This window comes from Hyperoodon ampullatus (genome assembly GCF_949752795.1).
Source record: "Hyperoodon ampullatus genome assembly, chromosome: 6".
Lineage (NCBI taxonomy): Eukaryota > Metazoa > Chordata > Mammalia > Artiodactyla > Ziphiidae > Hyperoodon > Hyperoodon ampullatus.
Window position 1 is genome coordinate 78013627 of NC_136919.1, and position 24802 is coordinate 78038428.

General features: G+C 43.7%; 1 protein-coding gene across 1 annotated transcript in view; it reads left to right on the forward strand.

Annotated features, from left to right (window-relative positions):
- The window catches only part of MAMDC2 (MAM domain containing 2), a gene marked incomplete at its 5' end in the record, with an annotated part of 180948 nt that overhangs the window by 90140 nt on the left and 66006 nt on the right, over nt 1-24802 (forward strand). The window contains 4 exons of the mRNA XM_079705840.1: nt 3847-4118; nt 5610-5694; nt 8815-8952; nt 22943-23199. Of these exons, the coding sequence (XP_079561966.1) occupies nt 3847-4118; nt 5610-5694; nt 8815-8952; nt 22943-23199 (752 nt within the window). The remainder of the gene's footprint in view (nt 1-3846; nt 4119-5609; nt 5695-8814; nt 8953-22942; nt 23200-24802) is intronic.

Here is a 24802-nt window from a genome sequence, read left to right on the forward strand (position 1 = left end):
CAACCACTGCGCCACCAGGGAAGGCCCTCTTCCGCCATCTTGAAGCTCATCTCTGTAGACTTTCTGATTGGTGTCAGGTGGTACCTCATTTTAGTTTTGATTTGCATTTCTCTAATAATTAGTGATGTTGAACATCTTTTCATGTGCCTACTGGCCATCTGTATGTTTCTTTGGAGAAATGTCCTTTTAGGTCTTCTGCCCATTTTTTGATTGGGTTGTTTGGGTTTTTTGTTGTTATTGAGTTGTATGAGTTGTTTGTATATTTTGGAAATTAAGTCCTTGTCAGTTGTATTGTTTGCAAATATTTTCTCCCATTCTGTAGGTTGTCTTTTCATTTTGTTTATGGTTTCCTTTGCTGTGCAGAAGCTTGTAAGTTTGATTAGGTCCCATTTATTTATTGAAATGATTATTTTTAATAAAGTAAGAGAGAAAAACAACTCACCAAAAACATTATCAATTTTTTCTAGAATAGCAATTTTATTAGTGGCAGTCCAGGGAAAGGCACCATCCCTGGTATCAGTATCTTCCTCATTCTTTCTTAATTTTCTAAAAGCTCTTCAAAATGTGCCACATTCCTTCTAGTTCAATTTGGCTCTAATATGACCACAAGATGTAATCTGACCACAAGCAAGGATAAGAAATAGTTCCAGCTTAGGTGCCAGTTCAGATTAATTGGTAGTGATTACATGGAACACTGTATTTAGAAGGATTCTGAGGCTATATCCAGGCTGAGCAAAAAAAAAACTGTAGTGATTAATTAAGAAAATCTGTCTTGAGATTGGCAGTGGTAGTGGAGGTGGGTAACTCTTGAGCTAGTTATTTGATCTAGGAAAATGCATTATTCTGCTGAGTGGATGCAAAATCACTTGGGTGGATAAATCTTCAGATGGATTGTAATGCAGCTAATAGGCATATCCACACAGCATGACCTAAGAGCGATTTTGAGGTCTGTAATTTGCATGTAAAATCTCAATAATTTGAAACAGCCAATATTTATGGCCAAGATGTCAAAATCACTCAATAAATAGCATTAACTTTCATACTGTATAACATCATGGTATTTAAAATAATACATTTTATATACTGAGTGCTCTCAAAGGATTTTTAACATAAGAGCATTAGCATATGCTTATAATAAAATCTGATATAATAAAAGATTATGTCAAGAAAGATTTTTTATGGCATTCACTGAAAAATCAAGATAATCACCAGTAGATGTACTCATTGAGCTACTATAACACACAGTTACTTAAGTTTGAGTTCTACCTCCATGTAAAACTATTTCCTCCCTCCTTTGCATGCTATCAGTACTTACATGCCTGACCTTTCTTTGATAAATAAGAAGTGTCCTGAGAATGAGTCCTATTTCTCTGTCAGATGTGTAAATCAGTGGTTCTCAAATTGTGACCCACAGACCAGCAGCATCGGCATTACCTGGAACTTTTCAGAAATGCGGTCTGTTAGATGTGCCGCATCACCCCAGACCTGCTGGATCGGAAACTCTAGGAGTGGGCCCAGCAATCTGGGTTTGAACAAGCCCTCCAGGTGGCTCTGGGCTCAAGTTTGAGAGCCCCTGCTGTGAGTTGTTCCCTTCTAGAATGGGGAAAGGAAAGAGGGAGAGAAATTGGGCAAGTGTCCCAGGGAGAAGTGGGCCTTGTATGGCAACCAAGTTGGCATGCAATGTAAACACCCATAGGACACAGCACGGACTTTCTTTGTTTCTTTCCTCTTTTATATCCCATGTACCAACCCTCTACTTCCTCAGAAAAGGTTTGAAGTGCTCTCAGGATCTCCATCAATTCCCATCTACACCCCACCCCACTACCAGTCTGCTTAGAGTCCCTTCTTTTGGGGTAGTAGCAGAGTGGGACAAGGAGGATGGTGCTTATTCATTCCCTCATGTCACAATGAAGCAATATTATGTTTCAAAAAAGGGTTGGCATCAAGAACCCCAGCTTAGGGGCTTCCCTGGTGGCGCAGTGGTTGAGAGTCCGCCTGCCGATGCAGGGGACACGGGTTCGTGCCCTGGTCCAGGAAGATCCCACATGCCGCGGAGCGGCTGGGCCCGTGAGCCATGGCCTCTGAGCCTGTGCGTCTGGAGCCTGTGCTCCGCAACGGGAGAGGCCACAACAGTGAGAGGCCCGCGTACCGCAAAAAAAAAAAAAAAAAAAAAAAAAAGAACCCCAGCTTAGTTAGTGTTTCAAAACCCAACAAACCCCACAGCTAGTAAATATATGTGAAGCACTTAGAGCAGCACCTGGTTCATAATGAGTGTTCGCTGTACCTAGGAGGTAAAGGTGTTGCTGGTGATTACTGCAAGGGCCAGGTTTATCCTCAGAGGGTGCCTGGGTTGGCATCTAGAAGCAGTTGTATTTGCACCCAGTGGGTGGTTGCTATGTTGAGAAGACTGCCAGCTGGAAATAGATCTTGATCTTGAAAGCTTCCACAGGCAAGTGAGGCTCCTTGAAGACAACGCCCTAACTGTTCCTGAACTGTGAGGGTGGTCATCAGCTGAGCTGCCACTGGCCTGTCTGCACTTGCCACAGGATGGGGCTGGGATCAGCATTTGGGGCAACAAGTGTGGGAAGAGGGGCTGAAGAACATCAAGCAAAGAGGCCTTTTAGGGCCTTTCCAGTAAGAATTTAGTGTTGGGAAGCCCCAAACGCAAGGGGTAGGATGGGTGGTCATGTGACAGAAGACTGCATATTAGATGCTGGCCATGAATATGGGAACCTCTGAGCAAGCATGAGGGTGCAGGTCAGAAAGGCAGAGGGTCCTGAAGACCCACAGGCAGATCAGATCACCATTAAGGAAGCCAATGACCAGAGTTAGGTTTGGAAGGCTCAAGTGAGAATTCTCGGTTCCAACCCCTTTTTTTGGTCATAGAAATGCTATTTTACAGCCTACTGTAGCCAGCAGAGCACCCCTTGTCAATATTAGGAGGATAAGGGGAGAGGGGGCAGGAGGAGGGAGGAGGAGCGAAGAGAGGGAAAGGAAAGGAGGAGGGAGTGGAGAGGGATGGGAGAAAAGGGAAGGTGAGGACAGAAGGGAAGAGGAGGAAGGAGGGAGCAAGGAAGTGGACAAGGGAGGAGAGGAAAATAATGATTGCTGGCCCCAGTGTGTCTGCTGATTTTCAAGCCCTGTCCTACCTGTTTTGCATGTACTTTCTCACTTACTTATCAGAACTATGAGATTCGGTCATGGAAGAGTCTAGAGGAGGAGAGTCTTATGCCTAATGAACTTGCAATGAACGTTTTCTGCCTAGGCTCTAAGATCTAAGGTAACCAAATCAATTTAATCTACAATAATGAGGCAAGTCAAATGCAGATTGAGTCATTAGGGATGAGGGGAGCTATGGAAAGGGAAGGGATCCACCAAGGCATTCTGACTCCAGTAGAGGAATGCTGCTCCTTCAGGTTCTGAAGCCCCTTAGCCTGGGTTCTCAAACTCATATGCCTATGGAGACCAGGAAGATGAATGCAATGTGCTAAATGGGCCTGTTATAAGGTGATAATAGGGCAAAAGATACTTGGCTTCAATGGCAGAAGGTTATAGGGAGTGGTGGGGATTATGGCAAAATGGAGCCCACATAGCACCTCTGAAGAGGCAGCACTCCTCAGCTCTGGATTGTCATTGTCATGTGTCATGTGCAAGTAGCCTCAGTGTTACTAGACCTTCTAGTTTTTCACCAGAAGCAGAGACCCCATGTTCAGGCAACATTCAGTGGACCCACAAAATGCATCTGCAGGCAGTATCTGCCCTCAGATTGACTGGACCACAGTTGTGTATTTTCCTGAGTTGTGAGCAGAAGATTGATCTCTTCTCTGTGTCCCTTTCTCTTTCCAGGCCATTACATTTATGTGGACACCTCCTTTGCCAAGCAGGGGGAGAAAGCCGTGCTGCTGAGTTCTGATCTACAGGCTGAGGAATGGAGCTGCCTCCGATTGGTCTACCAGATAACCACATCTTCGGTGTCTCCATCAGAGCCCAGCCAGCTGAACCTCTATGTGAGATTTGACGATGAAAGCTTTGATCGCTTGCTTTGGTCAGCCAAGGAACCTTCGGACAGCTGGCTCATAGCCAGCTTGGACTTGCAAAACAGTTCCAAGGTATTCAAGGTAGGTAGAGTTTATGTGCAGGGCTTCTTATGTGGCATTATGCTATTCTAAGATCTTATGAAAACTTCTGCCATTGAAGTTAGGATGTGACATTTTATGGGAGCTGCATCATAGAAAAATATCAGTAAATTAATATTTTGTTTATTCCTTAAAAGAGCTTCTTCCCAGATTTGTTTTGTTTGTTTTTAAGCGGGATTTCTATAAGACTCTAAAAGGGGCTCAAACCAACCTCTTCAATGGGAATTTATTTTCCAGTGGGCTTTAGGGAGCATTCTCATTTCTTATCATTTTGTTTTATCCTCCTAAGTTATGTGTGGTATGTGTTCATGTTGTCTTCCTAATGGTTTGTTGGCTATAAATTTTGAACAAGACATTAACTATAATAAATAAAATGAAAATACATTGAAAGAGGAAAGATACTTAAAGGACATGTTCTGATTCCTTTTCAGAGATGGAAGTTGTTCCATCAGAAGTAATGGGAAAATAAGGTAGAGAAAGTAAGATAAAGTTGGATGTGGATTGGGGCAGGGAAGGAAGATGTAATCTGAACTCGGCCATGAAGTGTGATATTTAGTGAGAACATGTCATGGGGGACAAAGCGGAGCCTTCAAGAAAACATTCTCCATTCCTAATCCCCTTTTCAATTCCCTATCCCATATCTGTTCTTCCTCAACAAGCTTTGAAATACGGTATTCTCCTACATTCCCTGTCTGCTTGTAGTCCCTCCCATCAGGCAGCAGGGTGGATTAAGGGAAGGAGCATTGAAGGTCTGAGTTCCCTATTTCACAGCATCCTCCGGACAGTGTATCACACCCTAAATCTACCAGCATAGCTGCAAAATATTGGACTAAAATCACATAAGGAGAAGCAAATATTTTCAGAAGCAGGACGTACTGTGAACAGTGCTTGAAATCAGCCACATAAGTTGTTATGCTTCTCTTTGTTCTTTATGTAAAATTTTCAAATTTTTAGCAATATAGAAACTACAAGATGAGTTTTGAGCCTCTTCCACCTCATGCAGAAATCCCCCACCACTAGTCAAATGGCACTTCCTACCTCCTCCTGCAAGGGATTTTTTTTTCCCCTCTGAGCCCTCTGCCTTCAGTTCCTGGCTAGTCTCAGAATGGATTTCCCCAGGGACACAAGCTCTCCTCTCCATCTGCAGCCAACTGGTGCCACCACAGGCACCGGAGAAGGTGGTGGCTGTGCTTACGATGGAAGACAGCTGGCTCTGAGCTCTCATTGGACTCCTTGCTCACCTCAAAGTTCTGAGAATATGTGCATGAGCTTGTGTACACACATGCACACACACACACACGCCTTCTTTCAGTAAAGTCCATCATGAGATTGGTGTCCTATAGCAATGAGCCGAGACAAACAATCTCATTTTGCCTTGAATCACTGAACAGCTCCTGACAAGTAGCTGAAATACTGATAAAGGACACGTGGTGTTTTGAACTCTAACTCCCTTCTCCCCCATGTGTTGTACAGATTTTAATAGAAGGTGTGCTAGGACATGGAAATACAGCCAGCATTGCACTCTTTGAAATCAAGATGACAACTGGCTACTGTATCGGTAAGTGGGTTTCTTTTTCATTGCATCAGAACATGCATCTTTTTCTAAAATCTCCTGTTGCCACAGGGAATTGAATCAATCTGAAAGGCAGGGCATTTTATAAATGACACCATGCAGTGCATTTTGAATTTTGCATCACTTGAGTGTTGCATGATGTTTCTCTGTCTTTAGCAGAGGAAGGCTCATTAGACTTTGCCTCAACTGACTGGGTTGATGAAAGAAAAGTAGATGCAGCGACTGTAACCTGAGCTGCTGCCTTAAGCTCAACATATTCTAATAAACATGACATCCAGTTTGCTGCAAATTCAGCTTTTTGTAGCATTTGCCAGAAAGGAGGCATCCTGTTACCTCTGTATTACCTCTTTCCTCACTTTCCTCCATTTCTCTCTTACACACCATTGCTCTGTCTTTATACTCACAGTTGTCACTCAGATTCCACTTGAGCAGGGTTGATAGGTGCCTCTTCTGTGCCAGCTTCTGAGAGGGCATCAAAAGCAGACATACTCTATGTCCTGAGGTCACTCACCTTCCATTTGCCTCCTACTGAAGCTGTTTCTGTATATGACAAATTCTGCTGGAGAAGGACAAGCCGTGCTGTGGAGGTGTAGGGAGGAGGGGAGGAAATCGGACAGGACTGAATCCAGGAGATGCATTTGAGCCGTAGTTTCAAGAAGGAGTAGAATTTAGTCAGGTGGAGGAGCAGGGTAGGAAGGAAAGCGCTCTTTCTGGGCAGACCCCATAGTGGGTGGACAGCACAGAGTGTGTCCAGGCAAAGGCGAGAGGCTGGGTAGTGTTTGAAGTGAGAATCACACTGTTAAGGGAGTCTGTTAAGGAAGAGTCTGGAGCCCAGCTGTGGAGCTTGGGTTCCGGGATTATGTAGCTGGGCGGCGTTAAAAGTCAGTCATCAGGGGAGGGGCCTGCAGCTGCGTTTTCAGATGATGACTGGCTGCCACATGGAAAATGAGTTGGAAACAAGGAAAATAGGTCAGAGATAGGAAAACCCTTAGGAAGTGATTGTGACCTTAAGAGGGGACATACGAGGGTCTAAAATTGGGGTTGGCCGTGGAATGGGATAAAGGTGGTAGTTTTGAGAGATTTTTCAGCACTGACCGTACTTGGATGCTGAATGGCTGTGGAAAGGAAAGAGGCAAGAGAGTCAAGGGCAGTTCTGAAAGAAAACCGACTTGGATTGCGACCATTTTCTGAAGATTGTGACCATTTTCTGAGTTAAGATTGTATCTTCCTTGGAGCTCCTTAGTGGCGGCTGCGGGGATCTTAACACCCCACAGGCTTGAGTCGGACATACCTAGTGGAGCGCCACCTGTTGGCTTAGTCAATGCACTGCTCCCCTCAGCCTCTGTTTCATTACCGGCAAAATGGGGATAAAATATTTCCCTTGTAGGATTGTTGCGGGGACTAATAAGATCAGGGACGTGAAGGTGATTGTCACAGTGCTTGGCACTCAAAAATGTTAATTGCCTTTCTCCAAATCACCTGATGGCTTCTAGTTTGTTTAAAACACAAAAGGAGCGCTGATATTTTTTCTTATTGAACTGTATGATCATACTCTCACCTTACCTTTCTTTCTGTGCACTCTTTTTGCTCCCCTTGTTTCCTCATCTGTAAAATGAGGTTAATAATAGTACATACCTTGTAGGGTTGTTTTGAGGATTAGATAATTTAATTTGTATAAAGTGCTCAGAATACTGCCTGGCACATTGAGGAATATTTTGCTTTTTCTTTTACTCTGCGGCAGCCTTTGGCACCGACTCTTGGGCATGGGTTAGCGGATGCTGTAGTGGAAAAGTTGAAAATGAAAATCTTAAAAATGTTCAATGCTTGTTAATGCAAAAGCACACTGACAACTGTATCAGTCAGGACCCTGGCAAGAAAGTGGAAACAGAGTACATTCAACCTGAGTAATTTGAAGAAAACTCACTAAAGGGACTACAAAGGTGTGGGTGGGTGAAGGAAACCAGTCAAAGCTAATGCAGTAATCCAGGACTAGTCAAAATGATGACTCATGAGCCATCAATATCTTTAGGTCTGAAGGGGCAAGGGAGAAGGGGTTATCAGAACCTGGAGACAGTAGCTGTACGGTCCCTCAATAGAGAGACACAGCCAACCCATGGCCACCTGGCAGAGAGGGAGCTGGAGGAATAAACACCCCCAACCTTGCTCTCCTCCTGCCTTCCATTGGTTGAATCCAATGAGAAGCCAGAAGGCAGGGAAGTCCATACAAGGCCGTACACGTCAACCTCTGGAGAATGGAGCCGCGTGGAAGAAAGGTGGGTGGGACTGGAGGGGCCAATAAAAGATGACAAGCACAATCACACTTCATATTTTTAATTGATAATTATGGGGGTCAATGAAAGAACTGGCTTGTGAGTTTCTTGTTCCCCCTAAAGGAGTCTGTTGACTGGGAACAATTTATCCGTGCAAACATGTCAGTGCTACTGAAAAGGGGAAAGAGAGTCTCTTTGTCTTCTCTTTTTTCTCCACTCAGGAGTTGCAGAAGGACCCAGTGCCTAAGATATTCCTGTTCCGACTACGCTGACCAGGTTCTTGTTTATAAACAAAGCAGATGATTTTAGCATCTAGGAAACATGCCCCTTAGCCCTTAGCTTAGTACCTTGTCTACTATCAAGAGAGAAGGGGATGGGGGAATGGGCTACCAGAAAGGTGGTGGATAAACTTTCTGGAGCTAAAAGCATAGCTCTAAATAGTGCTTTGTCACAGAGTTGGCTGATTGACCAAGCACTAACCATGTGTCTGGCGCTGTGCTGGCAGCTGTCCACACTTACCACAGCCCTGTGCAGGGGGAGTGTCCCCCTATTTCTCCTATGAGCAAATAGAGGCTAGGAGAGGTCACACAGCAAGCCACATGGCAAGTAGGCAGAAGGGCCACAATCCAAAGAAGCAATGATGAATTATAATCTCTGTTCATTACAGGATCTCTCTTCTTGACCGACATTGTCCAGGGGTCCTGGTATGAAGATCCCAGTGGTCAAAGGGAGTGAGAAACATATCTGAGTATCTAATAGCAAACTGCAGTGAGCCTGGGTGTACCCAGGCATAACTACGTCTACATGAAGTCTGTTTTTATTTCTCTCTTGCCAGAATGTGACTTTGAAGAAAATCATCTTTGTGGCTTTGTGAACCTCTGGAACCCCAACGTGAACTGGTTTGTTGGAGGAGGAAATATGCGGAACTCCCACTCCATTCTCCCGCAGGATCACACCTTCAGGAGTGAACTGGGTGAGCTGGGGACAAATGGAGTCCTTGTTCCAGGATAACTGTTTCTGCCATCTCTCTCTACGTTGACCTGTGTCTTGTCGACAGAGAAGGAGACAGAGAGAGGAGGGTGAGTAGGGACCGAGAGACCTGGTGGAAGAGAAGAGTAACCCGTGAGAGAGAGGCAAACTGCAGACACGAGCTCTGTAACTAAGGAGAAGGCCACCCAGATAACGGCTTTTCTTCCCCTGTGACCTGGTCTTGCTATTTTCACATTTCCATATTATGCTTGACTTTCTTCTATTTGCTGTTCAACATTTCTTATTTCTAAAGACAAGGCTGGAATAATCCTAAATTACTTTTCACTAAAAATAGATGGAGTGATGGGAATAAGTTTATAAAGAACTTCCCTGGTGGCAGGGAGGGGAGCCAATAGCACTGATGGTCAGTCCTGATTGCGGTGAGCAATAGGGCCCCCTAGTGGCCAAGCGGGCTGGTTCTTTGCAGGGAAAATAGAGAGGAGAGGTTATCAGTGAGCAGTGGGCTGGAGGAGAAAGTCCCCACAGAGACAGGGCAAGGGCTCGCCTCCTTGTGAGTTATGGCAGCTCTCACCTGGACCTTGGTAGGCTTCATAAAAGCCTAGGTCCCCCTACAGTTGCAAAACATTACAGTCATCAACTGCAAGTTCTTGTTGACCAGCGAAAAGACTCTGGTGACTGGCTTTCCATCAAGGACAAAATAGGAATGTTGGTTCTGCTGCAAATGGTAACATTTTCCCTTTCAGTCCTTTGCCATGCAGATACTGAGGTGATCTGCTCAGTCACAATACATTGCTGATGATGAGAGTGTGTCCCCTTCAGCTGCCTGAAGACATGGCAACTTTTTATGGTTCTTTACTTCATTCCTCATTCACTGTAGTTTCTCTTCATGTGGATATTTTTAACCATGTCTCCAACTTTTTTTAAGTGTACATCCTATGGCTTATCTTGGCTTTGGACAGTCTTCATTCCGTCCTTATTGTTCTCTTTGCTCCTGTTCTGTCTCCTTTATATCCAGAGTCTCAGATTCAGTTTCCCAAAGGGGCCAGGCAGATGGTATAAAGAGAGTGGCATATGGGCTGGGTGAGGATGGTGGCAAACCAGAGAGCATGGACCACGTACAAAGAGTACTCAACTTCAATTAGTTGCCGCCATGTGAGAATGCAAGCCCAGGGAACCAGTTCTTTCGATTTTGCAAGATAATCAGCAAGGCATGGGTTTTATGTGAAATTTCCCCAATTTTTAACTTGGTGAATATTTTCTTAAAAAACACCACAAGGCCAACCAAACACATCTTCAGGTTAGACCCAGTTAGCCAACTTCTACTCTGCAACCTTTTTTGTAAGTTCCTTTTCTTTTTTAACATGCCCAGGCTTCTTAGAACAACATATTTATAAGTAACCATATATAAGAAAGGTTGGCATCTCCTGTGGCTTACCTATTTAAGACAAAGCCAACTTTGGATCTAGCATTTTCACTCATTCGACACTGTATTAGGTATGATTGGAAAAATGATGATTAAAATGACAGGTCCTCTATGGCCGCTGCCCGGTTTCAAGGAACATACTTTTGAGAAAGAGGAAAAGATTTCTACCACAAATGATGTAAGACAAAGTAGTATGTGTCGACTGCTTCCAAAAAAAAAAGAAAGGTGCTTGGTATTCAGCGACAAGAGGGATCACTTACTGTTTGGATGTTCTAGAAGACATGATGTGAGAAGTCAAGTGTATTTGAAGGATGGGCATGATTTGAACAGGCAGAGACAAGAGAGGCAGGAGCCATGATGCTTCTGGCAAGGGGTAGCAGCTGAGAGAGAGAGATGAGTGAGAAAACAGTGTGGGGGCAGTTCTAAAAGGCTTTGAATGCCAGGAAAGAGATTTTAACTTTATTCCATTGATGATGGGAGGCCACTGGAGGTCTTTGAGAAGAGAGAGTTGCAATCACAGCAGTGTGTTACTTTGGTTAACCAGATGGTGATTATCTCAGTAGATATAGGACTGAAAGTTAGAACAAGAGAACAAAAAATGCCCCAGAAATGATTTCTTTAGATACATCTATGGTCACTTACATAAGGAATTGAAATTAGAAAAAGACCAAAGAAGTATTCACTTCCTTCTTTTAAAAGTAAGGTTTAGCACTCTTGGAGATGACAAAAGATTTGGGTTTCCATATGTATATCCATAATTTGGTCCTAAAGACACACGGCCCATCTCTACTTGTGGCCATTGTAGGAACCACATGTCTAATGAGTGTTATGTGTAGAGTGAATGATAAGCTGTTATGACAGATTAATCCATGAATCTGAATGAGTATTTTACATGACAGTTGGGTTAACTCAAAACAATAAAATGTTACTACCTCTTGAAACCTTTGTTTAAATGAATAAAACAACTAACAATGTCTTGGGGTTTCAAAAAGAAATGCCAGATGACAAAGTCAGATCCCTGGTTAACCAATGTCATGACCTGATAATTACTTGTTCAGTGCATAATTTTTCATTCTCAATGATGGCAAGGACCAGGTGGCTTGGAGAACACGTATATCTTGGGAGAGACAGCAGACCTGTGGACTAGTGTCAAATCATCCACTTGACTATGTTACCTGAGTATCATCTATTCTTTGAAGAATACATCACCACTAGTTCTTCCTCACTCTCATTTCTGAGCACAGAACATTCTGACCATATTTGCATCAACAAGAGATAGAGAAGGAGGACTAGGCTAGAAGTCAGAAGGCTTGTGCTCCAGACCCAGTTAGTTATCAGAGCACTGTATTACTTTGGGTGATCAGCAGACATTTGGTCCTGTCTAGGACGTCCAGTAAGACATTTGGCCCATGCCATAAGGTCCTTGAAATTTGTTCCTCTCCAAAACATCCATAAACATATTTGGTCCATGCCAAATGGTTTTGGACAGGACCAAATATCAAGGACCTTTGGCATCTACCAAATGTCTTATGGTCCAACTATCTTATGGATGTTTTGGACAGGATCAAATATCAAGGACCTTTTGGCATGGACTACATGTCTTATGGACATTTTCGATAGGACCAAATGTCCTGCAGGGCTTGGGGCGATCCCTTAACTTCTCAGGGTCTCCATTGACCTGTTTGCAAATGAGGAATTTGAATTCCGTGATCCCTAAAATGGCTTTGAGTTCTAATATTTTACTATTCTCTCTTTACCTAATACTATACATCAAAATCTCCAAATTCACCACCCATTGAAATCTATTTCAAAAGTGCTTTCAAAAAGCAATCTACAGATTCAGTGCAATCCCTATCAAACTGCCAATGACATTCTTCATGGAATTAGAACAAAATATTTTACAATTCATATGGAAACACAAAAGACCCCAAATAGCCAAAGCAATCTTGAAAAAGAAAAACGGAGTTCGAGGAATCAGGCTCCCTGACTTCAAACTATACCACAAAGCTACAGTAATCAAGACAGTATGGTACTGGCCCAAAAACAGAAATATAGCTCAGTGGTACAAGATAGGATGCCCAGAGATAAACCCACGCACTATGGGCACCTAATTTATGACAAAGGAGGCGAGAACATACAATTGAGAAAAGGCAGCCTCTTCAATAAGTGGTGCTGGGAAAACTGGACAGCTACATGTAAAAGAATGAAATTAGAACACCACCTGACACCATACACAAAAATAAACTCCAAGTGGATTAAAGACTTAAATGTAAGAGCAGACACTATAAAACTCTTATAGGAGGAAAACATAGGAAAAACACTCTTTGACATAAACCACAGCAAGATCTTTTTTGACCCACCTCCTAGAGTAATGGAAATAAAAACAAAAATAAACAAATGGGACTTAATTAAACTTCAGAGCTTTTGCACAGCAAAGGAAACCATAAGACAAAAAGATAACTCTCAGAATGGGAGAAAATATTTGCAAATGAAACAACAGACAAAGGATTAATCTCCAAAATATACAAACAGCTCATGGAACTCAATGTCAAAAAAACAAACAATCCAGTTAAAAAATGGGCGGAAGACCTAAATAGACATTTCACCAAGGAAGACATACAGATGGACAAGAGGCATATGAAAGCTGCTCAACATCACTAATTATTAGAGAAATGCAAATCAAAACGACAATGAGGTATCACCTCACACCGGTCAGAATGGTCATTATCAAAAAATCTAGAAACAATAAATGCTGGAAAGGGGCGTGGTGAAAAGGGAACCCTCCTGCACTGTTGGTGGGAATGTAAATTGATACAACCAGTATGGAAAACAGTGTGGAAGTTCCTTAAAAAACTAAAAATAGAACTACCATACGACCCAGCAATCCCACTACTGAGCGTATACCCTGAGAAAACCATAATTCAAAAAGAGACATGTACCACAATGTTCATTGCAGCTCTATTTACAATAGCCAGGACATGGAACCAACCTAAATGTCCATCGACAGATGAATGGATAAAGAAGATGTGGCACATATATACAATGGAATATTACTCAGCCATAGAAAGAAATGAAATTGAGTTATCTGTAGTGAGGTGGATGGACCTAGAGTCTATCATACAGAGTGAAGTAAGTCAGAAAGAGAAAAACAAGTACCGTATGCTAACACATGTATATGGAATCTTTAAAAAAAAATGGTACTGATGAACCTAGTTGCAGGACAGGAATAAAGAGGTAGACATAGAAAATGGACTTGAGGACATGGGGTGGGAGGGCAAAGCTGGGGCAAAGTAAGAGTAGCATTGACATATATACACTACCAAATGGAAAATAGTTGGCTGGTGGGAAGCAGCAGCATAGCACAGGGAGATGGGCTCGGTGCTTTGTGATGACCTAGGGGGTGGGATAGGGAGAATGGGAGGGAGGCTCAAGAGGGAGGAGATAAGTGGACATATGTATGCATGTGGCTGATTCGCTTTGTTGTGCAACAGAAACTAACACAGTATAGTGAAGCAATTATACTCCAATAGAGATCTATTTTTAAAAAAAACAAGAGTGCTTTGGGTCCCTCCTGAGTACATATAAATACATTGCATTTGGCATTAGAAAAAAAGAAAAAGGGGGACTAAAGGGACTAAGGAATGGGAAAAAGAGGACCTGGACTTTCTAATATCTCGACCAGGAGATTTTCTAATATCTGTATCAAGAGATAGGCATGATGACACGGCCATCCCTGAGGAGCACAGAGACTTGGTGGTAGGTGTATCACCCCTGCTGTAGGCACTCGCCTCTCTCCTCTCCCCTCCCTCTCTCCATCCCATCTCCTCCTCTTCATCTTTTCTATCTTTTCTCTTCTTCCTTGGCTATTCTAAAACACCTGCCAAAGGCAGGCAGCTTTGCCCTCTAGCATTGTTTAGTCCCCTGACATCAATACTAAGGCCTAAAGAAGTCATTGACCCTGAGCCTGAAGGGAATCTAGGAAGACTTTTATCTCCCTTCCAGCAAAGCATCTGATTATAGTCAGCCTAGTCAGAGCCTGAACATCAGAATGAGGCTTCTTCATTGATCACTCATTCATTAATTCAACAAACACATAATAAGCACTCTTTATAGGTCAGGTATTCTTACATATCCTGATGATACAAAAAATGTCACTGACCTCAGAGGGATCACAGGAACCAATTCTTCCAAAGTGCTATTCCCTAGAATACCAGTACTTGAGTATAAAAGTCTTTATATGAGAGAAGAAGGGCTATATATGTGATCAAATAAACTGTGGAAACCCAGAGCTAAAGAAAGCTAAACAGATTTATTTCAGGACTTCTCAGTGCCTTTAATATAGTTCTGTGTTAATGTATATTATGGCATTTCTCAAAATATTCAAATACTGAAATGCTATGTAAACATGCATAGTGATATATGATCAATAGAGGTATGAAATAAATGATATGGGATCATAGAGAAGTGAAAGACCACCTTGGTTTTGGGGTTCAGGGGAGGCTTTCTACGGGAAGTCATGTCAGAACTGGAATTTGGCCTGATGGATAAGAAGATAAGTTTAGCATATGCAGAGGTGTACAGGCATGAGAGTGGATGGCTTCTTTGATGTCTGGGGAGTATTTGAGAATGCCAGTATGGAAGATGATGGCAGAGTAGGCCCTAGATCCTAGGTTATGTTTCTGCTTATGATCAGCAGGAATCTTGAATACTTACCTTCCACTCACTTCTTCCAGCTCTTCTCTGCTATTTCACTTCGACTTCTCTTCAGCTTTTGGAGTGAGGTTTTGCCCAGTCAGTAGCCAAAGAGCCTTCTCATTCCCACCCAACACACACACACACACACACACACACACACACACACACACACACACACACACACACACACACACACACACACACACACACACACACACACACACACACACACACACACACACACACACACACACACACACACACACACACACACACACACACACACACACACACACACTCATTCATACTCCTCCTATGTAAGACTTCCCCCCTGCATAGGACGAGGCTAAAAAAGATGGGTTCTAAAAATTCTAAAATGTTTTACTTTAAAAGTTCTGTGCTCATATGACTCAAAGGTTTGACCGAGATAACTCTTGGGGGGAAAAAAAAAACCTCCAATGCTCTAAACAAGAGAGAGGTTGCCTTCTTATTACATTTGCCTTCTACCAGGTATATTGATTTTCCCTGAGCTCCATCAATTTGGGTGGCAAAGGAAAGATTAAATGGTTCAGGTGTCTGCCTGCAGCAGCAGATTTGGCTCTATATAAACTCATCTCCTGTTCATTCGTTTCCTGGAAGCAGCTTATGCTTTTGCTTTCAGGTGAAAACTGGAGAAACAAACAGCAGGGGTGAGGGAAGCTGTGTGCCTGCTCAGAAACTTCAGAGCTGCAGAGCTGCCGAAGGAAGTCTTCCCCGGAGGCTCTGGCTTATGTGTTACAGAAAAGGGAACAGTGAATGTGATACCTGAAAAATATTATGTGGATATAAGTTTTCCTTCATTTGGCTGTGTGTTTTTAACAGCCCCAAACAGTGAGTCAGATTTTTCAAATGAGCACTATGTCTCCAAATTCCTGTCTTATGGTGGAAATGACTACCGCAGTAAGATTGTGGTGGAGTACTGAAGGGGATGGGATATTATGTTGCTTTTTCTTACTCAGTTTGGATTCATCACATATGGATTTTTTTTCCTTTGTTAATATTTTATGAAGTGAAACAAAATCCTTCAGGGGGTAACCAACTGACAGCTCAGATCATTACTGTCTCCTACCTGCCTTAGCAAAAAGAAGATAATTGCTGGAAAGATAATGAGGGAAATCTGTTTCTTTGCTGAGATTTTAAAAATCAGGTCTGCATATGGTGCCACCATAGAAGGAGCTGAACAAAGTTTCAAAATGTAAAATAAGGTCAGAACTGTTTTATTCCATCAAAGACCATGAGATGGATGGATCATCTTTCCATAACTCACGACATTCTTTTCCCATTTCAGTTTGGATTGAGTTCAAGCATCATCTTAACAGCACCTGTTCATTCTCTCTCTGCATTGATCCATTTGGTTCATTGCATAAGCACCCAGTAGGAGAGCAGCTTTATTAAATTTCTTACCATTGCCTTTGTGCAAGCTCTGCTGGATCTCCTTTCTCTGTCCTTGGATGACTTTACCATAGCTTTCCAGGCACTTTCAAGTATTAACAAATAGCTTCTTTCTTTTTTTTTTTTTTGCGGTACGCGGGCCTCTCACTGCTGTGGCCTCTCCCGTTGCGGAGCACAGGCTCCAGACGTGCAGGCTCAGTGGCCATGGCTCACAGGCCCAGCCACTCTGCAGCATATGGGACCTTCCCAGACCGGGGCACGAACCTGTGTCCCTTGCATTGGCAGGCGGACTCTCAACCACTGTGCCACCAGGGAAGCCCCAAATAGCTTCTTTTTTTTTTTTTAATAGCTTCATTTTTAAGGATTAAGTTCAGTCAAGTCAAAACTCCAACTTCTCATCCAGTTCAAATTTTCCCCCAGACCAGACCACAGAGCAGCATCAGAGAAGGGATTGGACTTTATTTCTTCATACTTCTTCCCTTTGTTCTTTTCTTCCTCTTTCCCCACTCACATTGCTGCTTCTAGTTCCTCCATGGTTGGTAAAGGTAGGATGCAGGTGGAAAAGAAATGGAAGGCGACAAAAGGTTGTATGTGACCAGTGCTGTTTAATCTGGAGTCGATGCCCTTCACACTTCAGGTGGCCAGATGCCGGCCATTTCTCTCACAGCCAATGACAAAAATGATGTACTCTCTGACTGGCCATCTGTGAATCCCCCTTAGTGCCTGTCACTAGGTACACCACACCAGCCCCTTTCTTTTTTTTTTTTCTTTGACATCACCAGCCCCTTTTTGTTAGGGTTAACACCCTGCATGCAGTCCCTTTGACAAGAGTTGTTGAAGGCACTCTAGCCCAGCTACCTTCTGAGTTGCCCACTTAGGCTTAGGGAAAACTCAAATCTTTGCCCCATCAACCTCTGGAAGTACAGCTCACTGGCAACAAAAATCCTTTCTCTCCATTCTGCCCTCACAGGCCCCTACAACCTCTAGCTGCATGCAGTCAAGAGTCAGGCCTCAGCCTCTGTACCCCACAAACTCCAGTTACCACTGATCAAATTCTCCCATTAACTGTGCCACCCTCCTCTCAAGGCCCAAGGCAGTCACAGAACCCAGGAACTTGCAAGCATGGGTGGGGATGAAATTAGATGGTAGTTTCCCTCCCCCATCCTCTCTACAAGTGGTTCCCTGAAGCCCGCTCCCTTGGATCAAGGTAAGAAAGGGGAAGCAGTCTCCTCCCGTTCCCTTGGGGGATCAAAAGGAAACACATGGCAGGTCAGCTGTGTGACAACTCTCTTCAAAGAAACTCTGTCTCCAGTCTCTCTGATCCCTTCTTGGCCTTCTCATATATACAGGCTGGCAGGGGTGGTGAAGAGATGGGCTAATCTGGTAGAGCTGGCTTAGATTCCAGGTCTGCCACAAGGTAGCACATCCAACAGGGATGGTCTAGCACCACTCTGTAGAAAGTAGAGGGACTTGTCCCCCATCGTTCTTGGCACTGAGGTCTTAGCAGAGACTAGAAGTTCCACTTCAATCTGACTCTACTATAGAGTCAGACTCTATTATAGTAAAACTTACCCAAACCCTTAGAACTAAAGGTTCAGCAGATGACTGTCAGATCCATAGACTGGAGAGTGGGCATGATAACTTGCTGTCTTTGGGTGCTGTCTCCTCACGATGGCGGCAGACCAGCTGGCATACGTTCCTTCAAATTTTCTCCCTTACCTGGGAGACAGCTTGTCCAGACAACCACGACACAGATGCAGACGTCGCAACTGGAGCACAAATGTGGCCAACGGGACCAGATCATAGATGAGTCAGAGGACGCCATTGGCATCGCAGCCAAGCCAATGGCAATCTCTGTGGAATGCTGGTTAGCCAGACTGAAAATAAAAGTTCAGGAGCTGCCCTCAAAGTTCTTTTCCTAATTCAAGGGAAAATGGCTGACTACCAGTGGGCCACTGGCTCCACAACAAAAGTTGAGCTAGTACAGAGTACTGCTGCAAGAAAGGAAGAAAGTCCTCTTCAGAAGCAAGTGTACATGTGCTGTTATTGCAGGCATTATGTCAGAGGGACCTGAGCTTTGGCTGGCATCACCGAGAGTTTTGATCTTTCAACAGGATCCCCAGTGATTTGGTTGATTATAGGATCCTTTCCACCTAAGATCTATCTATACCTAGTTTCTTCTACTCGGACTTAAAGTATCTGATAAAAGTTGCTTCTTCTAGAGATTCTGCCGGCTCTAGAACCCTGGACCAGATAGGAGGGTTGGCCTCATTGAGCTGGGCAGGAAAATTCTCATAATATCAGACACTAGACATAATTTCCTAAGGACTCCAGGCTACCTTCTTCATTCCCCTTGGAAGGGTACACACAACAGTGCCTGCACACTCCCCCCAGCCACTGGCTCCTCTTCCTCAGAGCAGATTGTACCCAATGACACACACTCAGCCTGGGCTGGTGGTCATTTCTCTGGCCCAGCCCCCTGGGGCAGACACCTGGTGATTTCTGAATCATCCCCACCCTTTCAACTGAGATGATAAACTTCTGATGAGCTACCTTTTATTTCCCAGTGAAAAACAGTCTTACTTCGTCAGTAAATAATACCCAACTTGGCAACAAATGAATGATGGACAGGAAAGGGAGGGGCAACAGAATGTGGTCTGGTCTAGTGGTTCCATATGAGACTTGGTGTCAGCAGTCCTGGTCTGATTCCCAGCAGGCTCTCTGACTCACTTTGAGCAGGTCACATTGTGTTTGCTGTTTTTTTGCATCAGGAATGAGATTGTGGCTCACGTGGCCTAGTGGCTTGTGCATGGGCACAAGGCACTGAACTGCAAATTCAGGGGTTAAAATATTGTCCACCCAGGAGGTAAGTAAGTAGCCTTTAAAGAACACTGTCAGATATATGTGAACTGTGAGGAAGATACATTCATAATGGGTTGGAGTGTGAGACATTGCTCCTAAACAGTTATCATGCACTCCGGAAGTAGAATGAATAATTTCTAGTGGATTTGTGAGGTCTCCTAGATTTACTGAGAATCTCGTGGAGCCTTTGGAGGTGCCCCTCACCCTGGGTAGACTGATTTCCTGCTTCATGGCTGTGGCAGTTTGGGTCCTCTGAGAAGCAGACACTAAGCTGGGATTAGGTGGAAAGAGACTTATTGGGGGAAATGGCTGGGAAGCATAAGTGGGGAGAGAGCTGGAGCAGCTGGGGCCCAGGACCATGTGTCCATTAGGCATAGAAGTCCCAGTGCCTAGGAGACCTGACATTTTTAGGAATCCATGAGCATGTTTTAATTTGATTTATTTTAAAATCAGAGGGGAAAAAATGAATGTCATAATAACAAATATTATAATAGGTCCGGCCTAGATCATATTCATCTTTATATGAATGCAGTTATAAAATATAATTTTAATATATTTTGTGGAGAAAGGGGTCCAGAGCAGCAAAAGTGCCTAGGGCCCCAACAAAAGTCCTAACGCGGCCTGGGTGGGGAGAGCCTTCAGCACAGGATGGAAGGCTAACACCTGTGAAAGAGGGGGGCCAGGCCGATGGGGAGTTGCTGAAGAGCCCCTGTCAGGCAGAATGGCCTTGCCCTGGTACCCGTGCTCTGCTTGGTCATCAGCTGAGGACAGCCCGATGTGGCATGGCCTTGGCACACATTGCTGTCGTGGATCCAAAGGTGAAGCAGCTGGACACTGAATGAAGAGTATGTCAGGAGCCCGCCAGCATGGCCCCGCAATGAGGTATCAAGGAAACAAAGTATGACAGCTCCTCTACCCTTTCTCCCTGGCTGGATATCTTGGAAAGAGATTGTTTCACCGGTTAGACAAATTACAAAGGGCATAAAAACCTCCTCTCTGCCTTTGACACTCTCACGCGTTCTCAGTGAGCAAAGGCGTGTTACAGGGCTAGCTGGTCACACCCATTCTGCATTAGTCAGAGCTACCTGGCCACCAGCAGTGCTTTAGAGGACACCTGAGCTTACGAGGGGGGCTCATGGCCCTGCTTCCTTATCAGAGGTTCTTGGATTCTGCTCATTCTGACATTCTGATTCTTCCTTTAAAATCCCTCCCCAGGGGTGGCCAATTGGGAACCCATCAGCTGTTTCCAGTCTTGCAGATATGTTTATTTGGCACACACAAAATTTTAAAAATTACGGTGGGAGGTGTTATGGGTTGAATTATATTTCCTCAAAATTCATATGTTGAGGTCCTAACCCACAGAAATTCAGAATGTGACCTATTTGGAAATGTGGTCATTACAGATGTAATTGGTTAAGATGAGGTCATACTAAAGTAGGGTGGGCCCCAAGTCCAATATGACTGGTGTCTTTATAAAAAGGGGAAATTTGGACACAGAAAGATACATGCATAGAAAGGAGAATACCATGTGAACATGAAGGCAGAGATCAATCCGTCAATGTCAAAGAGTGCCAATGCCAAAGAAACTAGGAGGGAGAGGGGCATAGAATAGGGTCTCCCTCATAGACATCAGAGGGAACTAATTTTTCTCATACATTGACCTTGGACTTCTAGCCTCCTGAAGTGTGGAACAACAAGTCTCTTTAGTTTCAGCCACTCAGTTTGTGGTGCTCTGTTATGGTGACCCTAGCAAACTAATAGAGGTATCATTGTTAAATGAATGGATTTGCCAGAAAAATCTGGATTTTGAGTTTCAATGGGAAAAGCTTGCAGCACCTGGCTGGATGTCAGGGCATCAGCTGGAAGTAGAGGGATGGGCTCTCAGGGAAGAACACAGGTCCATGCACGGGGCTGGCGCCCCTTACCACCAGCTGGTTGTTGCAGCCCGAGAATATGGACCCAGCACTATCAGGTTTTCCGATATTTTCAGAGAAGCCTAATTTCTGCTTCTTGTTGCTGGTAAAATGTGATTTCCAATGTTGGCAGCTAATCCATCACTCTATTTTCTCCCTGACCCACTCCACTTCAATCATATACTTGATCTGGCTGGCTGCTCTGATCATCTGAGTTTGTGATTTCTATTTATTCACAGTTGCATGGCTTGGCAAAATGATCAGACAGTTCTATTTAAGCAAGGGAGATTTTTCAGAAGGGTTGAACAATTTGCTACCAGGAGAAAATGAGTTTTAACTTATCCACCTTTCCCCTCTGCCATGCTGCAGTGAGGATCTTTCTGAGACCATGTATGTGTTTTGAATCACCCTTTGTAGAGGGCCTGCCATATACTAGGCAGTGTGCTAGATGCAAAGTAAGTCTCCAGTGTGTGAATGCATATATTTTTCCTAATATCCTTACTGCTATTTCGCTGAGGATGAAAGGAATGATTATAAACCTGTCACCATGTAATAAAAGAAAAGACATTAAGCTGTAATTGTTCTGAGCTTGTAAATAGGCCGTTCTATCAAAGCTACATTGCTATTACTCCTCTGTCACTGCAGCTCAAATAAATTTAGACAAAATTGCTGGTAATAATAGTACCATACTGGGGAAAGCATGGTACTAAAAACATTAATGGCATTGCTTTACTTCATTATAATCATGTTAGGCAATTACAGTGTACCAGGCACATGCTAACCACTTCACATACATAATCTCATTTAATACTCAGATCTACCGTATGAGAGAAATATTTGATTCTTATTCTAGAGATCAGGAAATTGAAGCCCAGAGATATTCGGTGACTTACAGTCCCAGGGATGGGAAGATATAGAGCAGGATTCGAAGTCAGTTCTTTTAATGTCCAATCCAAGCTCTCCCCATTCTGCCTCCCAGTTTTTCTCTTTCACCAAAATGCCTCTAATGCAGTCAGCCTTTGGGTCCGGAGCCCACCGAAGCCTTGCCATGAGTGGGGTCCCAAGTTCAACTTCCCAAATCCTAACCCTGTCAACAGTGTTGACTGACCTAAATGTTCTATTAAAGAGGTACAAATTGTCATCTAGTTTGAATTCATATCAGTTTCACTCAAAGAACACACAGCGACATTTTATGTACATGGGAAAGATGTACAGGAGGGTCACTGCGATTTTAAGAACAGATGGTATGTTTGGTATGCTCTTAGAAACCGTACAACTCAAAGAAGGCTTGTTGGAGGGGGACTTCTGGGGTAATGTCCTGCTTTTTTTTTTTTCACAGCTGTGTTCAGCTTGTAAAAATTCAAACACTTTACAGATGACACATCGACGTTTCTATATGTATGTTTTACTTCAATCAAAATTAAGGGGAAGAAAAAGAATGGTGCTTATCTTGTATTAAGCAGAGCACAGCGAACTCCACTATTTGCTGCAACATTCATCAACCCGTGGCCAAACTTCTTTCCTCAATAACTCATTCGCTTCCTCTCCTCCACTCCCACTGGATTTATTTTGAAGTAAATCCCAGATCGTGTAGTTGTGACTGAGAATCCGCCCGCCTGTCTTAGGCTGTTTTCTCTGTGTGATTTCAGGCCACTACATGTATGTGGACTCGGTTTACGTCAAGCATTACCAGGAGGTGGCACAGCTCATCTCCCCAGTGACCATGGCCCCCATGTCTGGCTGCTTGTTGTTTTATTACCAACTCCAGCAGGGGAATGACAACATCTTCTCCGTGTATACGAGGGATACGGCTGGCCTGTATGAGGAGATCTGGCAAATGGGCAATCCAGGGAATGCTGACTGGAACCTCGCTGAGGTGGAGTTCAGCGCCCCGTACCCCATGGAGGTAGGTATGCCAGGTGTGCCCTGGCCTGGCCGCTCTACAGGGATGCCACCCACACCCAGGCGTGGAATTCGAGAGATACTACAGTCTCACACTCATTCTTTCTTTTCCGCTGTGTCTCAGTCTTAATCTTCCTTTTCCCTTCCTTGGCCTTTTCCACTTTTCTCCCTTCCTCTTTATTCCCTCTGCCTTCCTCCTTTATCACTTCATTTTCTAGAAAGAGTATTCTTTAATAAGGACAACTATGGGAAAGCCAGTCAACCAACTAGATTTCTTGGGCACACTCTCCCTCTGAACCTTGCACTGTGGTCACATGAGTTCAGAAGAGGAGATCAGTGAAACGCCTTCTACGTGAAACTTCCATTCCTGACAGCAACTGAAGGTTTCCCTTACTTGAGGGAATACTCTCCTAAATTTTTTAAACAAAATGACTTATTTTCTTCTTTTCTCCTTTACAGTATAAATAATGTCATAAAAGTCAGAAATAAACTTAAGATCGTGGCCCTAATTTGAAACAAGCCTTGGGGGCCTATAAAGTTTTTTAACTTTTTATGGTTTAAAACTCTTTATAGCTACATGAGTGGTAAATGTCCAGTGCAGAAGAATTAGAAAATTCAGAGAGGCAAATCAAATGAAATCACCCTATGCCAGCCCTGCAAAGATAAGAGCTACTAACATTTTGGTGTTTATCCGTGCAGACCTGCAGACCTGTTTTCAAAGCACATATATTAAATACATATCTATGTATGTGTCTGTTGGATGGCCCAGTACTGATGACCATCCAACAAAGTAGATAAAATTATCCCCATATTACAGATGAAAGAGGAGGAGACGTTGAGTGCAAGAAGTCTGACGTTTTGTTCTGGGTCACACTGCTGGTTGCGTGCCAGGGCACTGAGAAAAGTTCCTGCATTAAATCTGACCTAAATTTGAAGCAAGAGGGCCAGCTCTGTCCGGGGACCCCAAGGACCTCTAGAATCAGTGGGTGCAACATTGTGGTTGCAGATCTGGAGCTCTAAGGACAGTCTTAGTTCCCACAGGTTTTAACGTCTCCTGCTTTTGCTTTGCGCTTTTTGCAATATCTTCCCTAATTCCGTTTAGAGTACAAAAGAAGCAGATTATCCTCTGGATGCTTTTCAGTGGTGCCATCTGGTCACCTGATGTGGAGCTTCAGTGAGTGTTGGGCTTGAGTCTCAGTTTATGATGTGTCCTGTCCAGTGCCTGCCACTCCCCTTTCCCCTTCCCATCCTCCTCCTTGCCCCAGACAGCCCCGGAGAGGGGCCTGTTGCAGTATGTGTGCTATTTCCTATCCCAAAGTCTAACCAGGGCTTGATTGGCTCTTGCAGCCCAGTGGAAAATTTTCTGTGAGTTTGGGTTACAAGGAGGAAAAGAAATACACATACTGCTTCAGAAAATTTTCCTTCTATTAAAGTCAAATGAGTCACACGCACAGTGAAGGCGTCGTCTTCGCAAATTCCTTTCATCCAACCGTAAACTCGTGGGGCAACGTTTAGACGAGTGAGACCTTGCTGAATTTTCTTTTTAATCAATGCTTGAAAAGTTAAAATGTCTGTTTACTGCTTAAGTTCACTACTAAACTTCAATA